The 18,906-nt window shown below is 40.4% G+C and overlaps 1 protein-coding gene across 1 annotated transcript in view; it reads right to left on the bottom strand.

Annotated features, from left to right (window-relative positions):
- The window catches only part of LOC119734333 (neurogenic locus notch homolog protein 1-like), a 63,761-nt gene that overhangs the window by 43,072 nt on the left and 1,783 nt on the right, over positions 1–18,906 (bottom strand). The window contains exon 2 of the mRNA XM_038207776.1: positions 13,875–13,947. Coding sequence (XP_038063704.1) covers positions 13,875–13,947 — 73 coding nt within the window. The remainder of the gene's footprint in view (positions 1–13,874; positions 13,948–18,906) is intronic.

Raw genomic sequence — 18,906 nt, 5'->3', positions numbered from 1 at the left:
TCGGTATGAGCCGTTTCATTGGTGGAATGTTTTTATTTAACCCAGTGAGTGGTCCACCCATCATGAATATTCATTGTTTTGTAATTTTTGGGTTGTTTTTTTTTAATGGAAAGCTCTTTATAGCCTGTTAAAAGAAATCAATGTCCTTACAAGAGTTCAACTTCAAGTAAGTAAAAGAAAAACCACATGGCCTAATTCGCAGCTTTCTAATTGGCTGGTCCACTTAAATTGACCGTTATCATTCAAACAAACTTGTTTTTTTAAGCATTATTTTTGTTCCTATTCCTGCTTCCATACTTTACTTTCATTTCTCGTATTTTACATCTCCTTTTCCCCTTCCAAAAGCAATTCGCACGCAGCTTTCACTTTTATTCCTTTATATCAATGAAAGACTCGGTCTTTACACAAACAAATTAATCAAAGCATCACACGTCTGTAAAACCTGCATTTGGTTTTCCCCTAAAAAATTTTACAGGCATTTTCCTTGTTCTGGTTTTGTGTACAATAAAAATTTAACACTTTGATGATCTGTATTTTAACGCTCCTTTAAACACGTGTTTATGTTGTAATGTCATATATCTTTCACATGAAAAACTGTAAATGATGAATGTAGTTGTTTTTTTGGGCCATACCAGACAACTGGATCACCAGGTGAATTTTGGTTTTAGGGGGTTCGTTTTGGCAACACAAAGGATAACAATACTAGATCATCAATTTGTTCATCTTGTTTGCCCTTTTCTTGACAACTTTGGAGAAACACTCTCTGTACATTTCTCATGAGGTCAAAACAAACTAAAAGCCAGGACCTCTTGTTTCAGTGGACTGCAGTTGAACCGCAACAAAGGGGATAAACATGGCAGCAGGACATTCCAGCACGTCAAAAGTGGTGGCCACCTTTGGCCTTAGCGAGTTATTTTCGAATACCACAGGGCGTGCAGGGGCTATCTCAGAACGCCATTACGAATGGAAACTTAAATGTGCCAACATTTCAATTCAATTTATAAGTCAACCCTATCTCCATACTGTCTTTTAAAGTACTGGACCATGTCCACCAAAATCCAACAATCACACTGCTTCCAATGCCTGCTTTGCTTTAGGCCTCCAGGCCCAAGTCCATCATTTACTCCTTTAAAATTCAGTCAAACAAGGCCTGCAGGACCATGCGAGTCCCCCAAAATCCACCAAAATGGGGGATGGATTTTGATGGAGTTGGGGAGGTTAGGGTTAAAGAACATTTGATTCAACTGGAGGTTGGTCTTCACATACATGTACATACTTGAAATCAGTGCTCATGGAGAAATATATACACTATATTTTATCTTGTACCATTGTTGGCAACCTGATTTTGAGAAAAAAAATCAACGGAGCCTGAAATCTTCGACAAAATTTAATGCATTCCTCACAATGAAATTCTCTCCTACTGCTTCCAATCTATGAAAAAAAACTGACAGCAACTCAAAATTGCAACCAGTTTCAAAACTTCACAACCAAGCTAAAGGTGTTTTGATTTCATCATGTATACATATAAGAAGACTTCTAGACCAAACAGCAGGGGGGACACCTTTAAGAGAGTTTTCCTTGAGTCCCGAGTTCCCCCCAAAAGGATTTCCCAGCGGGCGGCATTGCACTCTTGATTGGGGGTCAGCTCTGGCTGGCGAGGGTCCCTGTGTCACGCCCCCGACCGTTGGTCGCTCTCGTGCCCGCAGCGGTTAGCGACGCATCACTCTTCCACTTTGCATGTGGCAACACTTGTTTGTTCTTATGGCATGCCCATACCTTCTTTGCCATCTGAAATCTTCGGGCGTTAAAGGGACACTCACTCTCAAGGAAAAAGTTGGAATGGCCACTCGAGTGTGATGAATTCGATGATGTTTGCAATAAGTAGCAAGATTTTGATCATCAATTGTCCGGAACAGGTAATGTCATTGTTTTTTCCACACAGGGGAGTTTTAGACACTGACTCCAATGGCATTTTTCTAGGAAACTTCCTAAATACACATGTACTCCAAAAGTAACCACTGTAAAGGTACCAAATGGGATGTGCATAATTTCGAAGTAACTTTGCACTTTCACATCAAAAACCCAGTAAAATAATGTTGACCCTCCCAAGTTCAGCTTTAGTCCTTCACATTTGTAAAGCTTGACTGGTTTCATCTAGTTGTCACGCACACGGTTGCAGAGCATTCAATTCATGAGCACTCCTGGCTCTGGCAGGATTGCTTCAGGCAATTACACAGCAACCGACTTTGTCACGGATGGTGAACTTGTCAGATTTGTGCTTTCAGCCGAGCAATCACAAACAACTTCGATTGGGCTAATGACTCCTACGGTAGTAAACAACAAAACGAAAGTTTCCCAACAACTCAGTTGCCATGTCATCGTGTTTTTCACCTGGGCAATGATTCAACCCCCCCCCCCCCTTTCCCCAAACTGGGAGCACATTGTCCCTTCCGGGTGCATTTTGGAATGCATCCATCAGGCACCATTCGGGCAGTGCATAGCCACCCTCCTGGCTCAGGAAGTGAAAATGGCCAAAACCATATGGGTTGTCGGAAATCATCCACGTGAAATTGCCCGCAAATGTATTGGATTATCCAGCACAAACAGATGGGATTGTTCCAAGGTCCCAAAGATCAGACAAGGGAGAACTTTCTCACCGGGCAAACACTACTGTGGAGTGGTGGGGTTTTTTTTAGGACCAACCTCCCCTGACAATCAAACAGTTATCTAGTAATCTTTAGTGTGGCTTATAATACTGCAACCATCCAGTTGTCATGATGATGATGCAAGGATGCAGGAGATGTATGGACAGCCAAAACGACAAAAAAAAAACACCAAATCTTCGCCACTGGTTTAATGTGAACACGTTTTTGCTTACAGTATCCAGTGAGGCATGAATAATGTTGTTTTATGTGCTTTTGGACCCATACCATACATACATTTTGGACCATCATTGACCATCATATATGTGTATGTCCACTGTTGGCCTACCAGTACATGGCATGTTCACATCCGGAAAATGTACCCATCTCTGCTTCCTGGTTCATAAGATAACTTGAAAAGCATGTCAACCTTATCCGAAATCCTACATGTACATTTATTTGACAAGGAAATTTATGCTCAACACTGCACACAACAAGATACCAGAAACCAACGAATGTCCACATGTTTGCAGCAGGCCTATACTATCAAATTACAAGCAGGAATAACTGTGACAAATTGAAAGTCGTTGGTGAGCACAATGTCCCTGGGACATGATCCCCAGCGGGCCAGGGAGACCCTGGTTCATTTCCACTGCAAATTCAACCAACCAAATGAAGATATAGACACCCATTCCATTTTTAAAACCATACATTGTGCCCATCACAATACACTTTTACAAAAACTGTTCAGCCTCATCGATTGCCACTTTTGGCACCCCATATCCCAGGCCCACTCGCCCAAAAGGATTTCGGGATAATACCAAAACCATGTCTGGCGCAAAAATCAACCCAGAGGACAGCAGCTGCCGGGGCTAGGGACCACTTGCAAGTTCAAGGATTCACTCCGACACAAGGCACTGGATTGTTCTGGTGCAAGGCCGCTTTGTCAGTGGATCTTTGTTTGAAGTTGATGAGCCATGCAGACAATCCCCCTCTCCCTCCTCTCAAAAAAAAAGAAGATAGATCGGAGGGACAGACAGACATGTCGATGCTGATGTTCCTGGCTTTGTTTGAAAGTCTGGTGGATTGATTTGAGGGGCAAGTTTGAGTTCTGCTGCATTTTACCATTTGTTCTGGCTTTATGCGATGATGACTGCTTTTCAGCTAGGAAACCACCCATGCACAAGTACATAGCGTAGTTAACTGGAAGGCCAGTATGCACTGAAGCAATGATCACAACTTTTTAAACAGTCTTACGTACACGTTTGCTTCTCCCTGTCCTGGTGTGTGAATTGCCTATGCGCAACCTACATCACACTCTAGTAACCCCAACCCTGCTGAATCCAACAGGATCCAACCATGTCATATACCCGATGGAGCCTGTTGGATTGAGCAGTAAACCCCTTGTGTACAATATTCCTCAATGCAAAATGTTGGATTCAGCAGACAACTGAACCGCATTATAACGGCATGTTGGACTCTGTTGGATTCAGCAGACAACTGAAAATAAGGCACAGTGGACTGAACAGGAAAATCCAGTTGGACTCTGTTGGATTTAGCAGGGTAGTCCTGAGGAACTACTGTACGGTACTAGGGGGTTAGGGACCAACCCCCTAGTAGTTCCCCAGGACTACCCTGCTGAATCCAACAGAGTAGAGTTAGAGTTTCCTGCTCAATCCAACACAGTCCCACACAATCCAACTGGCCAAGTTGTTGGGTAGTTGACCATACAATATAACTGGCCTGCTCAATCCAACAGAATCCAACTGTGCCTTATTTTTCAGTTGCCTGCTGAATCCAACAGATTTCAACAGGAATAGATACAAGGGGTTTACTGCTGAATCCAACAGGGCCCAGCAGGTACAGTATATAGTTGGATCCTGTTGGATTGAGCAGGGTAGGTTAAGAAACTGGAAAAAATGAACATAACAAATATCCCACACAAAGGCATGGATAACTACAGTGCACCCTGGATACTGTCATTTCAAATCTTCACTGGTCTTAAACTGACACATGTCAGTTTTGCAAAATCAGCTGTTAAATAATTTACCTCGCACTAATATCATCATCATGTCTCCTTCTTTGCAAGTACTGGTACCAAGACAATTGGTCTTACAACTGACATTGATTAAAAGTTTAACTGAGCTATGTTCGGGATAGAAATTGGGTGCAAATTGTCTATTCCCCAATTCCTTTTTCATTACATCCACCACAGGCCCACCATGCGATTTTATTACTCCTCAAGGATTTCCACTTCCTATTGGAATTCGCGGCAAACCGTTCACTTTCTTTTTGGGCTTGCCAAGGAAACTGAGGAATTCCCGACCGGCACACACGTATACCAGCACAGTCCACGTATACGCCCACACCGGGCAATGAAGTCTGTTTTTTGACCTTGACAATCCAAGAGCACAGCCCAAATAACCTTTCAATGGATGACAAAATGAGTGTGTTCTTGGCATGTCTTGTTAACTTCTTAATACATTCTTAAATGATGACAGCAAAACTCGCTGCCAATTGCAAACACATTTTCTGAGAAGTTTATAAAAAAGGTTGAAGCCATGGCAAACACAAGCCCACTAGATGTAGCAATGTGTGACCCAACCCACCAAATTGTGCAAATTTGCAAATCTGCACAATGGATGTCTTCATCAAAGTTTTCATCTTCATAGTATCCAAAGATCCATCAGTATGTAAAACCATTGAGTAAGGAAATGGTAGAACTGTGTGGAGGCTTCACAAGTAAATGCTAAGGTAATGTAAAAACACGAATGGCAACAGTAAGTGGGGAAAAAAAACAGCTGAAGACTCAATTTGAAGGACTGTTACTGGTCTGTTATTTCAATATGTGTGTATAAATAACAGGTGTGTCATACCCCAAATCCTCCCCATCCCCCAAAAAAGTGGATACCCGTATGTTCACACTGCTCCCAACTTTATCCTGCATGTTTTCCACCGGATACACCTTCCAGATCGGGGATCTGTGTTGCATTACGCTTTCACTGTTGCTCTGTTAACCCGTTGGCCCTGATGCATGACGTCTAGACTTGGCAATGGCCACCAACAAAAATGAGAACCATGCCAAGATATTTTTTTTTTCTTCCCCCTCCTCTTCATTTTATTTTTCTATTTTTTTCCTGCAGTTCTTCTGGCAGTTTTTATTGCCGGTCGTATCTCAACCAAGATTCCAAAGTGGTGAGTCTGCACGCAGGGAAGTGACAGGCTAGCGAGGCATCTGACGACCAGAGCCAGAGATAGCAGCAGATAACTGCAAACAGTTAAAGCAAAATTCCTCCGGCTTCTGAAAGGAACCACAGCTGAGACGATAACACGCATCAGTTATTGCAGATCTTTTTTTTTTACATAGCTATTTTGATTTCTGACTTTCGATATCATTATCAGATAGACTGTATATGAAAATGCATTAGTATCACTTCTGCTGCCCAAACATCCTTTTAGTTGACATGCAGTAACCAAGATTGAAAAGTGCTCTCAAAATCCTTAACAGCTTTTGACAGCTTCGTTCAAATCCTTCTAGATTTTTTCAAATTGGTAAGCAGCCTATTTGAAACTTCCAAATCTAGAACAGGGAGCATGGGGGCCAAAATATTCGTTTACTAACTTTAGCTTGTTACAACAAACAAGATAACAAGGAAATATTCTGATAACAAGGAAATATTATTATTGAATTCTTTTGTGGGACTATTTTTTTTATCAGACTGGCAATTCCGTCACCTTTAATATTCATCATCACCCTGGGAATGCTGGCGGCCAACATTATCCAATCAAATCCATCAGGTTCTGACTGATGTCATCCCCGAGTAATTTGGACCAGGGGTCTTTTATGTGACTCAATGCTGCCTCGCGGGGAAGATACATAATCAATTACAATCTGTATTGTCAACAATTTGGACTTCTGCTGAATGTCCATGTCACAGTGGAAATATTTAATACTTCTAACAGAAAGTGGCAAATCAAAAATAACATCTAAAACAAATGTGGAGGAAAAAAAATTGTAAAAAGAATTTACAGTTTAGAAACAATTCGGTAAGACAATTTTTATGATGATGCTTTCATGAGTTCAAACCCTAACCCTGCTCGATCCCACAGGATCCAACTAATTTGCATTTCCGTTGGATCCTGAGAAGTAAACACTTTGTATTTATTCCTGTGGAAATTTGTTGTATTCAGCAGAAAAGGGAACATAGTTGGATTCTGTTGGATTCAGCGGGCAACCGAAAACATTCGTGGTCAGATTTTGTTGGGTGCTGGTAAATAATGCCAAGTTGGACTCTGTTGGATTCAGCAGGTATAACCAATGCCGTGAACAGTTGGATTGTGTTACATTATGTTGGATTCAGCAGGCAAGAGAAAAAAATAAGAAACGGTTGGATTCTGTTGGATTGAGCATGCCAGTCATTTATATCTCCAGGTACCCAACAACTTGGCATGTTGGATTGTGTTGGACTGTGTTGGATTGAGCAGTAAACTCATATGAGTAACCGTTGGACTCTGTTGGATTAGCAGGGTAGTACGAGGGGAACTACTAGGGGGTTAGGTTCGATGATTCAGACTGTTGGCGAGCAAGTTTCAAGAAATCCACAAGCAAATCTGTTCAGGATCAAGAGGAAAAGATCGAGGGTGAACAGACACTGCAACTTCACAAAGTTTTGGTTTTTTTGCAATTATTTATAGAAATTCAGTAAAATAATGATCTGTTAAGTGTTCTCATGACGGATAATTTGAAATGTGCTTTTTCCTGCACGAATGATTGCCATGCTTAAACAAATTTCTAACTTTTTGATCTGCTGTTTATTCTACCAAGAAAATCATTTTCATTTTTTTTAAATACTTGGGTTTGAAATTCAAGCTTTCCAAATCCCTATCCTAAAACATTCAAATATCACTCCCAAGTCCCAACGTTACACTGATACATTAGCCTTTCACAATAACTGCCCCGCAATGGGCTAAAATCTCCAGACGATACTGGTCAACTTTGCAGACATCGTTATAATTTATTCAGGGGTTCAACAAATATACAACACTAAATTTGTATCAAATGACGCAGTCCACAGACGTCTTGTTTTATTTGGGCCACACTATGGCAATTTTTTCTCAATTATTTTGAAAGGACACCATCCCCCCCCCCCCATCTCTGTTTCACTTATTGCTGTTCGTGGACAGTTTTATCTGAGACAGGAAAAACCAGCCCAATAAATCTTGCCCAAATCCTGACTCTATCACGGGAGAGTTGTCTAGGTAAAGTTAGAAAAAAACTGCCAGGATTCGCGGGTCACTAAATGCATCCTGGTATCAACAGCCACTCGATGTGGCACGGGCTGCCATAAATTAATCGGGGAAAATGCCCGGAATGGTTGGTTCTAAAGAGTAATTGGACAACAGCAAGTGACGGTCTCAGATGATGAATTGGGAAGCAAGTACAAGACCAGCTCTCCTCCAAGACCGAAAATCAATAAATTGCAGAAATGCTGGGGGACAACCCATTTTGGCATCAAATTTTGAAAGAAAGGAAAGCTGTTCAGGCTGAGAGTTATCAGTCTGATCACATCCGGAATACCAAAAACATTGCTATTCAACTCAATTTATGGGGTAGATAAATGCAGCTGCCATAATTTGTTGAGCTAGTGTTTCTCAATTTTTTGTGTGTGTTGTGTCTATCTCTGTAAGACTATCTAAAACACGTGTGTATTATTTTTCATAGATCTATTTCACTTGTCCTACCTCCGCATTGGTTGTTTGACCCTCTATCTTTCTTAACTGTCACATATGGTTCTGATGCCTTCGTAAAGAAGGTTAGTAACTTTTTTTTGATGAACCACCGATCTAAGGTCACTTTTATCTAAAACTCAAACTTTATTTCTGTGCTGAATTTACCACTCCAGATACATGTAGTGAACTATCAGGACATCCCCAACAGGAGTATTGCAACATTTTACCACACAGAAGAATGCACAACAAGTTCAGCATTTAAAGGTACCGTAATATACAACATTTGCAAACATCAAAAACATAACTACCAAATTATTATGAAAGGGAATAACAGTCTCAAGCATCCTGTGAAATCATGGCAACTGGTGTGCTGTCCTTTTCAAGAAAATTGGAATTTTTTATTCAATTTCCAATTGAAACAAATCGTTGGGGGAAAAAAACATTGTTGGAAAAAACTGACTTTGTTCAAATCCTGCCCCAATTTCCCCGAAGTTTGTTACATTGTAGTCCACATTTTGTTTGCAATCAGTCACACATCCGTGAACGTGTGTTAGCCAGCTAGTCTGGCTCCCTGACCTGACAATTTCCCAATGTCTATTAATTGCTCTGTTTCACCTGAAGTAGGGTCAGGGAACCAGACTTTTTTTCTTGGCTTTTCCTACATCTACAATGTACATATGAACAAAAATCATATTGTAACAATATTTGCTATAAAAACACTAACCCCCAAATCCATCCATTTCTCAAAATTACAGCAAAAGCATATCATCGTGTCAGTGCAACAAGGTCGTATGACTCTATTCTGCAACAAAGTCGTATCTCGCGCGTATACGCTCCGTGCAACAACGTCGTATCTCGACGTCCACTGACTTTGCGTGTACATCCGGGTTATTTTAAGCCACATACGACCTTTTGACATTCTGAAACTCGCGTTTCGCGTTGATGCCATTTTAGGAGATACGACCTTGTTGCACTGACGCGACGATATGTTGTACATGTCAGCTAAAGAGAACAAGACATACCAAAGTTCCACAAGTTTCAGACAGTTACCACAGTCCCCCTTTTCCCATTCAAAACTAAACCCCCTTTGCCCCCATGGATCAAGTGAACAGTAATGTGAGTTGATGCCAACAGCAGATCCCAGCATTCTGACTGAAGGGAGACGAAAAAAATTGCAAAATAACGACTTCCTCTTGTTGACAACTTCTCCCCAGAGAGTCCCATCGTGATTTGCAATTAATTACAACTGGGACATGGTGAATTGAGAAATCGCGCACACCGCAGAAAAAAAGTGGTGTAATAGGAGACGTCACAAGGAAGTTCACAACGCCAACATGCAAACTTCCTGCATAGCTACATGTACACGCACATATCAACTGGTGGTGACAATGAACATGGCACAGTCAATCTGTCACCTTTATTTTTAATGATCCGGTTTCCTTTGCCTGCAATTTAAAGAAACTGAACTGCAATTTGACGTTTTCCCCGACAGCCTCAGGGCTGGGTCTGTCCAACAGGTGTCAAAGTCTGATTGGGCAAATTACATGGAAAGAAATTCAAACATTTGACATTGTTCTTATCTCTCACTGCAACTCCTACGCTACTACTACTCCCCTCCCCCCCCCCCCCCGAAAAAGAAAGACCTGACAAGATGAACAGTTACAGAAAATCGGTATTTTCTTTATCTACTGAAACCATTCCCCTCTTTCAATGAAGCATATAATTGGTACGTACATAGGCAATAATGACTCTTGAAGTCCACAAAACAAGGGCTGTAACATGTATCAAGAATGCGCCTTGTTCAGGAATAGTAATAAGGAAATCCCATGACAGTGACATAATGCGTACAAATCCGGATGCACCGTGTTTTGAAACTACGAAAGCAATTCTCCCCCACGCAAACAACTTAATAACCACACATTTTCAAACGACCCACGCGCCAGGTTTTGTGCACTTTTGTGCTCAAATTGAGTTGCGATCCCTTTTGTATGCCAGGACAGGACGACTGATTTTGCAAGACATCGTGATGGAGGTGGGACCCTCAATGTTTTCAAAAACTTAGGCTGATGTTGTCTGGGAAAGATCAGATAATCGGATCTCAAGAGTAAGAGATGTGCTTGCAGAGACAGATGTTTCAAAACCAGCCAAGAAAAACATTTTGGGAAAAAAAAAAGTTTAAAATAAATGTACAGTACTGATAACCTGTTTGGATATCAAGTTACATTTCTGTGGCAAATATATGCTGGGAAAGTGAATATTAGATTGTACCAAATTCAGAAAACAATGTGATAGCAGTATGTGAAGATCAAAGAGTCCAACATTTAAAAAAAAATAAAAAAAAAATTCACTACTTAGTAAGTCAGCGCCAAAAAATGCTAACCTCGCAATGGATTCAATGAACACAATGGGATGTAAATAGTCCCAATGATAGATAAACAGCGTCAGGTTCAACAGACGCCGTATTCAGCCAATGTAAACGTCTCCGGTTTGACCGCAAACAAGCAGTTTCATTTTGAAAGTAAACTTGCAATCACCAAAAGGTCATTAAAAGAAAAATTAGCCATACAGGATGTGTGCTTAAGATGAGCAATGAATGGATGTGGCTGGTTCTGCTTTCACGGCAAAATTTGCTTCACGGATGACACATGCATCACAAAATTACTCTTTCAATTTCACGCCAACTCAAAAATAACATTCATACTGACACTTCACCTGCACTTAATCTCACTGAAAACAAAGTAAAAATTTACCACAAACAATCAACAGGAAGTATTGCGCTGGCGTTTCCTACTGTGAAACTATGAAACATGAGTCCAGCAAACTGAAAGATCGTTCACTGTAGACGAGCGATGAGGGCAACAGAGCGCTGTGCATTCCCTTTAACCTCGTAGCCTTATGCAGTTTCTGGGTCACTTAACTCGCTTCAATAAAAATGGAATGTTTCAATGGCATCACAATGGGATTTGGACCCCAACTTAAAGGCCACCTCTACTCTGAAGGCTTTTAAATTACCATGCTACATGGAATTAACACAAGAGAATGACAACAAGAATGTACTACATTGTACATGTACTATCAAAATTGTTTTAGGATTTGCCCTGCATAATTCTACCAACTTAAAAGTAAAGTTTGAGCTAAAGGCCTGAATAATATGGTGCCTGGCACTGCCTGCGGCATGGAAAACCTGGAAACCCTGGTAACAACATCTACATCAGTCGTGGAACAAGACATTGGTGTCCACAGATGAACAACTGCCTAAATACATGTAACTACTCAATTTTCTTCCATATTATATATTCAAGTCTGTCCAGAGTCTAGACTAGAAATAGTAGCCAACGATGATGGCACTAAAAATAAGCTTTAGGTTTTCAATGATTCATTTTCTCTTCAAATTCACACAGTTTTTCACAAGGTCGAAGCGAACCAAATTGTTTCAAAACTTTCTTGAAGTATCCCCACAGATTCTCCTTTAAAAATTTGGTCAAATCAAATTTGCTCTCAGTGTGAGTCCAGTGACCTGGCATCCGTGTCCTTAAAAAAATTGGGGGTCACCGCAAAAAGAGAATGTTCTTACTGGAACAACTGCTGGGCTTTCCTGACCTCAGCCAACAACGTGACCACTGCAATTTGCTGCCTTGTCAGCATTCAGTGTGGGCCACCGGCCTTATTATTATTACTACAAGTACAACAGGTAGGCATTATGCATGTTTAGTCCAGGAACAAAAACAAGGATGTTTTCCTAGGATATGCTATAATCGTCCATAAACAGAGTGGTCCGGGAGTGGTCGCAATCACAGCAGTACAAAACCATAGTGCAAAAAAACAGGAAAACTACCAAAAAAGAAATTCATCGAAAAATCTTAACCACAGTATCTTTGAAAGCATGTACAACCACTGAATAACAAAGTTAAACTATTTAGGGGAATAGGTACTGTGTGCATTTCAATGGTGCATGTGAAAGTTACTGTGATTAAATCGTACAATGTGAACATGTCTATGTTTAACATGTTCATTTTGTGTTCACAGACAAAAAAGTTTGGTTCCTGTTTGGCAGACATTTCAAAAAGTGAAATCAGACAGAATTGTTCTCATCCCTACTGAAGGCAATTAAAAAAAACACAAATCCCCCAACTCAACAGGTCTCATTCATCAGGAAGGTCAATCCAGTTGACCAATCACGTGGGGCCTTTCATACCAATCAACCAATACCATTTCCTGTATGACTTTGGTTGTACAGAGGCGCCTGTTGCTAGGCAAATTTGCAATGAACTCGCCTGAATGCATCGCTTTTTGTGAGGGGTTATTTAATTGGCCCGAGGGGGGCTCCGTTAGTGAAAAGAGGGAGGTAAGTACGCCATTGTGTGGCCAATCACAAGCATTGTTAGCGTGCACTTCACAGGTCAGCTGAAAGGATATATAATAAAAAACCAGCATGTGTTCAGTTAGAAGGACTCCCTTTAAAGAAAAACTGTTCAGCATGTAGAAAAACTGAATTGCTTTAACAATATCTGAAAGGATTGTGTGGCATTGAGACTCTCTCTGTGGTAAATCCAAGCATGCTTTCAATGAGAAATCCAACAGCAAGGTATACTTATATAACTTCAACCAATTGTAAGGCATACAGTGGTGAAAAGGTGGATGACTGCAACTCTCGGTGAGGACTGTTACTCAAGGACTGGTCAAGCCTTGAGTTTTCGTCCAATCACAGGTTTGCTCTCGCTAGATCTTGGGTCAAACGATGTCACACTAATAATATACGAGTACATCATGCAAGGCCAACGCACATAATCAATGTAGAAAACTTAGGTTTTCTTTCAAGGTTCTTTACTTATTTACTGTGAAGGAAACACAACTGAAATGAACCTTGGATCCAATGCAATACAACCAAGGGTCAGGTCAGAATACCACACTAATTTATGCAAGGTCAGGTCAAAGCATGTTGGGGCAGCAACAACTGACCAATGAGAAGACAGTTCTGCACACACAAAAAGGGGGAAATGAAGTAAGTTTCAGGCTTTGTAACTGTCAAAGCTTTCGGAGCATTTGGTCCGAATTAAGCTACATGTTGTAATTCATAAAACACATCCAGGACATGGAACATTCAAATCGCAATTAACATGCTCATTAGTGCATCCAATAATTATTCCCAGAACCATCACTACTATTTGTTTTATCGGTTATAATTTCTCCTAATGAGTGAGATAAGGGTCCCAAAAATGATGAATCTCAAATGTCAGGTTTTAATGAAATTCACTTGATTAGCATTTTGGGGTTTTTTAATTTCCAATTTCCTTTCACTGCAGATGTAACAGGCACTGAGATAATTACTGAAGCCTTATTAATGTGAATGTGTGAAATTGAAAACAGCAGATAATATTTTCACACAGCGGACTTTTTCACTTTTCTTTTTAAATAAGGAGGGGGGGGGAAGGTATTATATTTTAACGATTAAATTCTTGATAATTATTTTAAATTTGGAAGGGGGCAGAGCGAATTACTTACTGGCATTGGGATACACTTCCAGGGTTGGCGACACAGGCACCACCGTTAAGACACGTGTCGGGCCCACACGAAGCTGCAAGAAAAAAAGGAAAGCAATAAAAGAGATAAATTGGCCGAGGAATTTGGTCAACGAAAATAGTAACCCTTATGGTATATTTGCAAAAATTTAATGATCCCCGTTTGCTGTTTCACGTTTTGCAGCATTGCTATGATGTTGCTAGCATCTTGACTCTGGGTGTGATCCTTGGCTACATGGCATATTTAAATGGCAGATTGGGCCACCATCAACATAGGGCTAGATAGCTCAGTTGGTAGAGCACCGGAACGGCAATCTGGAGGACGCAGATTGTTCAACTTTTCTTTGTTCATTGTTAAAAAAAAAAAAGTTGGAACTTGTGAGCTTTCTGGTTTGGTGAGCAACCAGTTTTGACGAACCCAGTCACTCCCAGATCCTACAAACTCCATCAGAAGCTTATGGTCTATCATATTTATCTTACCAGTTATGTTTGTGATGCTTCATTCCCCTCAATTTAAAGATTTTTAGAATGTGTCACTGGTTTATTGTACACTTGGAGGAATAGGAAGGATTTAGGCAGGTTCCAACAAAAATCCCCAGAAAGTTTGGGTAAAAAAAAAATTTGACCAATCACAGACTGGTTCCTGGGACCTCTCATTGTCTTGATCAACCTAAATTCACCGACAAAGCAACAGGCACTGATAATGACGTTGAAAAAGAAGCTTGAGTTCAGTTGTCTACCCCTGCAACCATTGGACAGCTTAATACAACATTAATCGGTAACAGCAAGCTCGATGATACCAATGTTTAAGTACAGGTACATCGATTAATCGATTTATAATCACACTCAGCTGTGTACACAATACAATGATCAGTATGCATTCAATTTTTTTTTCTGGAACCTGTTCTGTGTAAACAATCCAGAACATCTTTTGAACATCTCACTGGAAACAAAAATTCTGCAGCGTTTTTTTTTTTTGGGGGGGGGGGCATGCATGACCCTCCCCCACTATCAGCCAGGGTTTATCAAAGTGTCTACACCGATAGGCGCGCGAGTCCCGGGTCCGTAATCTACCAATCGGAAGACCCATTCCTCCCGCCAACAATGAGGGTAAATAAATACACTTTGTCAATCTGGCCCGCGCACGGCACACATCCCTGCAGTAAACACCCTGCCACGGCCGATAACGCTCACTTCCTAAAGTCTAAAGTTTAACCCATTCCTTTATTCAAGTGCTCGAAATTACCGGAGATCCATGCAGACGCGCACAAAAATTACTTCTGCTAAAGTGTGTTCAAAGATGAAGGGATTTGGTGTGGCAAATGTTGTTTATTCTATTCCCATCTGTATATTGTACCTCTTGTACCACATAATCAACTCTGGCAATCTTTGACAAAGAGAACACTACTCTACAATACATATTTTTGTAAATATCCACAGATATACAATGCTCTACAGTAAAAGCTTGTGCTTTACTACGAACTGCATAATGCAGTCTCAACTCCAATCCAGTGTTTCCATGTCCACACCATGACACCCTTTAGAAAAATCTACAATTTTGTGACGATACATGTCTCTAAGTCTAACACACTCATTTCAGTGCAGAGTGTACCTGTACATGTAGATCCATTGCTAATGTGAACTTCCTAACTAGTTCTAGAGAATGACAACTGTGTAAACAAAGTAAGGATGTGTTCTTACAACTGTATAAATAGCACATAAAATCTGGGGTTGGACTGCAGTATTTTTGGCAGCATTTTTGAGGCAGGCTTTTGACCAAAAAAAAAACAGTGTGAGGTGTCTCCCAGACCACCCAAACAATGACAGCCTCCCTCCAACCCCCAGATTGGGCAATTTCCTTTTGGCCCTCGCGTGCTCCCTAATCAGATAACTAGAATCAAGGACCAAAGGACAAACAACACCAGCGGTGAACTTCGAACGCAAACACTTTTGCATAAATTTGGTTAAGCGAGTTGGTAGGCGTGAGGTCGACACGTGTTTTTCACCGTTGTCACATGTCCAACACATCTGCAAGTATTCATCGTTTGGTCCGCTTAAACAAATTACGGGCTGGTCAACTTTTTGTGAAGGAAAATAATGAATATGTACAAGTTCTCTCTCAAAAACAAAATTGGACAATCTGTGAAATTGTAAAAACTCAGAAATTAATGTATGGAATGCGATTGAGAGCTTCTGTGTGTGGGTTTTTTTTTAATTATATTTCTACTGTTACTGGGTCACATTTTGATAAACGTGGAAGACAAAGATTTAGAACAAAAATCGTTCCACGGAAACAAAAAATATTTTTCCCCTTAACAGTTGAAGTTGAATCACTCCTCTCGTATAACCACAGTGCCAAATCAGCCAGTAATGAATTTATTATCTCAGCTTTGTGACCAAAGCAAAGTTTTTTTCACACAACACCAGTGGGCAGGCAGGTTTTTTTTAAATAAACTTCTCCTGTTTCGCTTAGCCATAACAAAGCGCATTCTTGGGCCAAGTCTCCCGTCATCGCTTTTCAATGGGGAAACTTTGGCACAAGCAATGACCTGTCGTCATTGGATGCAAGCATGGGCTGCAACTGTAATACCACACATTCTCTCGTTTCACTTTAATTATATGAAGGAATGTAAAGAGCTTGGCATCCCGTCAAGGCATTCTGCATCCGCATGCAAACTTAAAGAGGATATCTCTGATGGAAGGTTTATCAGATGGGAGAGGCTCCGTGTTTTTAGCCCGAGGGGCGTTACAATTACCCATGCTGTATTAACTGGCAGATTTAACAGTTGGATGTTTCTACAGAAACTTTCGTTAACGGATTTTAAAATTAGGCCTAGATTTTTGTTAGAATATTAAGAAATTCAAATGCTCATTTGGGTAATGAAGTTAAGAGCAAGCCATGTGATACCAAAAATCTACGACTGTTGATTTCAAAAGAACTTTAATGTTGCCCTTTGTCCCAAGTAATCATAGAGGGGGAGTGTAAAGACGAATATCGAAAAACTTTTAAACTTTTATTTTGATATTATAACCGTAGAGCAAAGGAAAACTTTACTCGCGGAGGCCACATCACAAAAGACACTATTGAGGGAGGGGGCGTTGTGAACCTGATTGTTTAAACCAAGGATAAATTCTTACCTTCCTCAAATTGTAATTGGTTTTGTTTGTTATTTCGTGCATTGTAAATACAAGTTATTGTTACAATAAATTATTACTAAGAATTGTTCTGCCAGAGGTCCTTCAATGCTTTCAACGTCAATCATGCATTCCATTCCATCATTGTGAGATATATCTCCACCCCGTCCGTCCGTCACACCAAAAATAAGTTCTTTTGTACACATGTACATGTATACCTGTAGCTGTGCGGTTAGGCGATCAAGGGCACAGCAACATCATTGTCATCAAATTTGCTTAGAAAAACACTGGCAGACTGGTTAAAACGTTTGGTCAACAATAGGCACAGGATGGCAATGTTTTTTTTTGTGGAAGGACAAGACAAACAAAAGTAAAAAGAAACAATTTCAAAGGTTTCACTACTGCGTCATAGTAAAAAAAGGAACTTTACACAATAAAAAGAACACTCTACTACACCAATGTTACATTTACAACATGCAAATTGATTCATGTACAATACTTGTCCTTGCTGATGAAAAAAAATCTTAAAACATGTTTCTGACTATTTATTTCATTACAACCTTTGTGTGCGCATTAGCTCAACTTTGTAAAGATTTGTTTTGTCAACTTTCAAATCCAACCAAAACTTAATACAGAAAATAAACAGAAGTCAAATAGAAATATGACCCTAAACTTGACACTTAATTTTATTTCAACAATGTTCAAACAAACAAAAAATGATTGAAAGGTCAATCAATCTACACAAAAATGTTAACTAAATCCTGAATTACAAGCAGATTGTCATAGAAGTTGTTTGTTTTTTTCCTTTCGTTTAAATACACTTTCCCGGACAAATTTTCATTTGGAATTGATGCCATCCTTGAAGACATCTAGTTGCTCACTTGATGTAATTGATCAGGAAGTAATTGAAAGGGGGCAAAAGCACCCCGGTCATGGCGTCTTCCTTACCAAGGGGGCCTTGAAAAATGCACTAATTAACACATCCCACTGTGATAACCCTGCTCCTATGATTTCCTGGAATGCCAATACGCTGTGGAATCCAACTGGAATATCCCGAGGCTGGGATGCAGTGTTTGAGCACGGACTAAGGTTTTTGTTAAGCTTACATGTACATGTAGGCTTAAGCTGTACATGTACATGTACCTGCCGAGTGTCCTTTGCAATGCCTATGGACTTTGTGCATAACTTTGCCCTTACTTAACCCTAACTCCCTAGATTGAATACTACATGTACATGTAGGAACCTTCCTCACTCCTGCAAATTCCAACACCATACAGTAAACTGTACACTTGGACTCTGATTTTGGTGGTACTATCAGCCCTAACCCTATAATCAGTATACTGGTGCAGTACCCACTCCAACAGATTCCAACAAACTCTGGTGTTGGAGTTTGACTGGATGGGGATTGTTAGGGTTAAACAGGCAAATGGCAATGTCGTTAGTTGGCGTTAGGAGTACAGCGGTAATGGCATTCAAGACTCTGCCTTTAGTCTATCTTTGCCATCACTAGGGGGTACCGGTGACAGTTCATCGGGTGCACCACAAAGTGGTGAGTATGATAGTTTTGCTGCACCATGAAGTGAGGGATTTTCAATGGATTTTGTTTCACCATGGAGGAATACAAATACACTTCATGGGATGGCAACTGCGCCTCCACGATACGTCATTTCGTGGTACGGCCGACGACTTAATGGTGGGCTTTTTAGCACCATGCTTGTGTGAATTCCTCTCACCCAAGCTACCTCAATATCACAAGTCTGTGCCCGTTTAGCAGAGAATAATTTGTCAAACGAACTCTGTATATGCACATGTGAACAGGAATTACCGGTCTGAAAACCTTCATCATCTATGAAAACACGAACACAATTCTTTCCATTTCC

Source organism: Patiria miniata, unplaced genomic scaffold (genome assembly GCF_015706575.1).
Source record: "Patiria miniata isolate m_02_andy unplaced genomic scaffold, ASM1570657v1 HiC_scaffold_27, whole genome shotgun sequence".
Lineage (NCBI taxonomy): Eukaryota > Metazoa > Echinodermata > Asteroidea > Valvatida > Asterinidae > Patiria > Patiria miniata.
The sequence above is the reverse complement of the archived record's forward strand: the minus strand, read 5'-3'. Positions and strand labels throughout refer to the sequence as shown.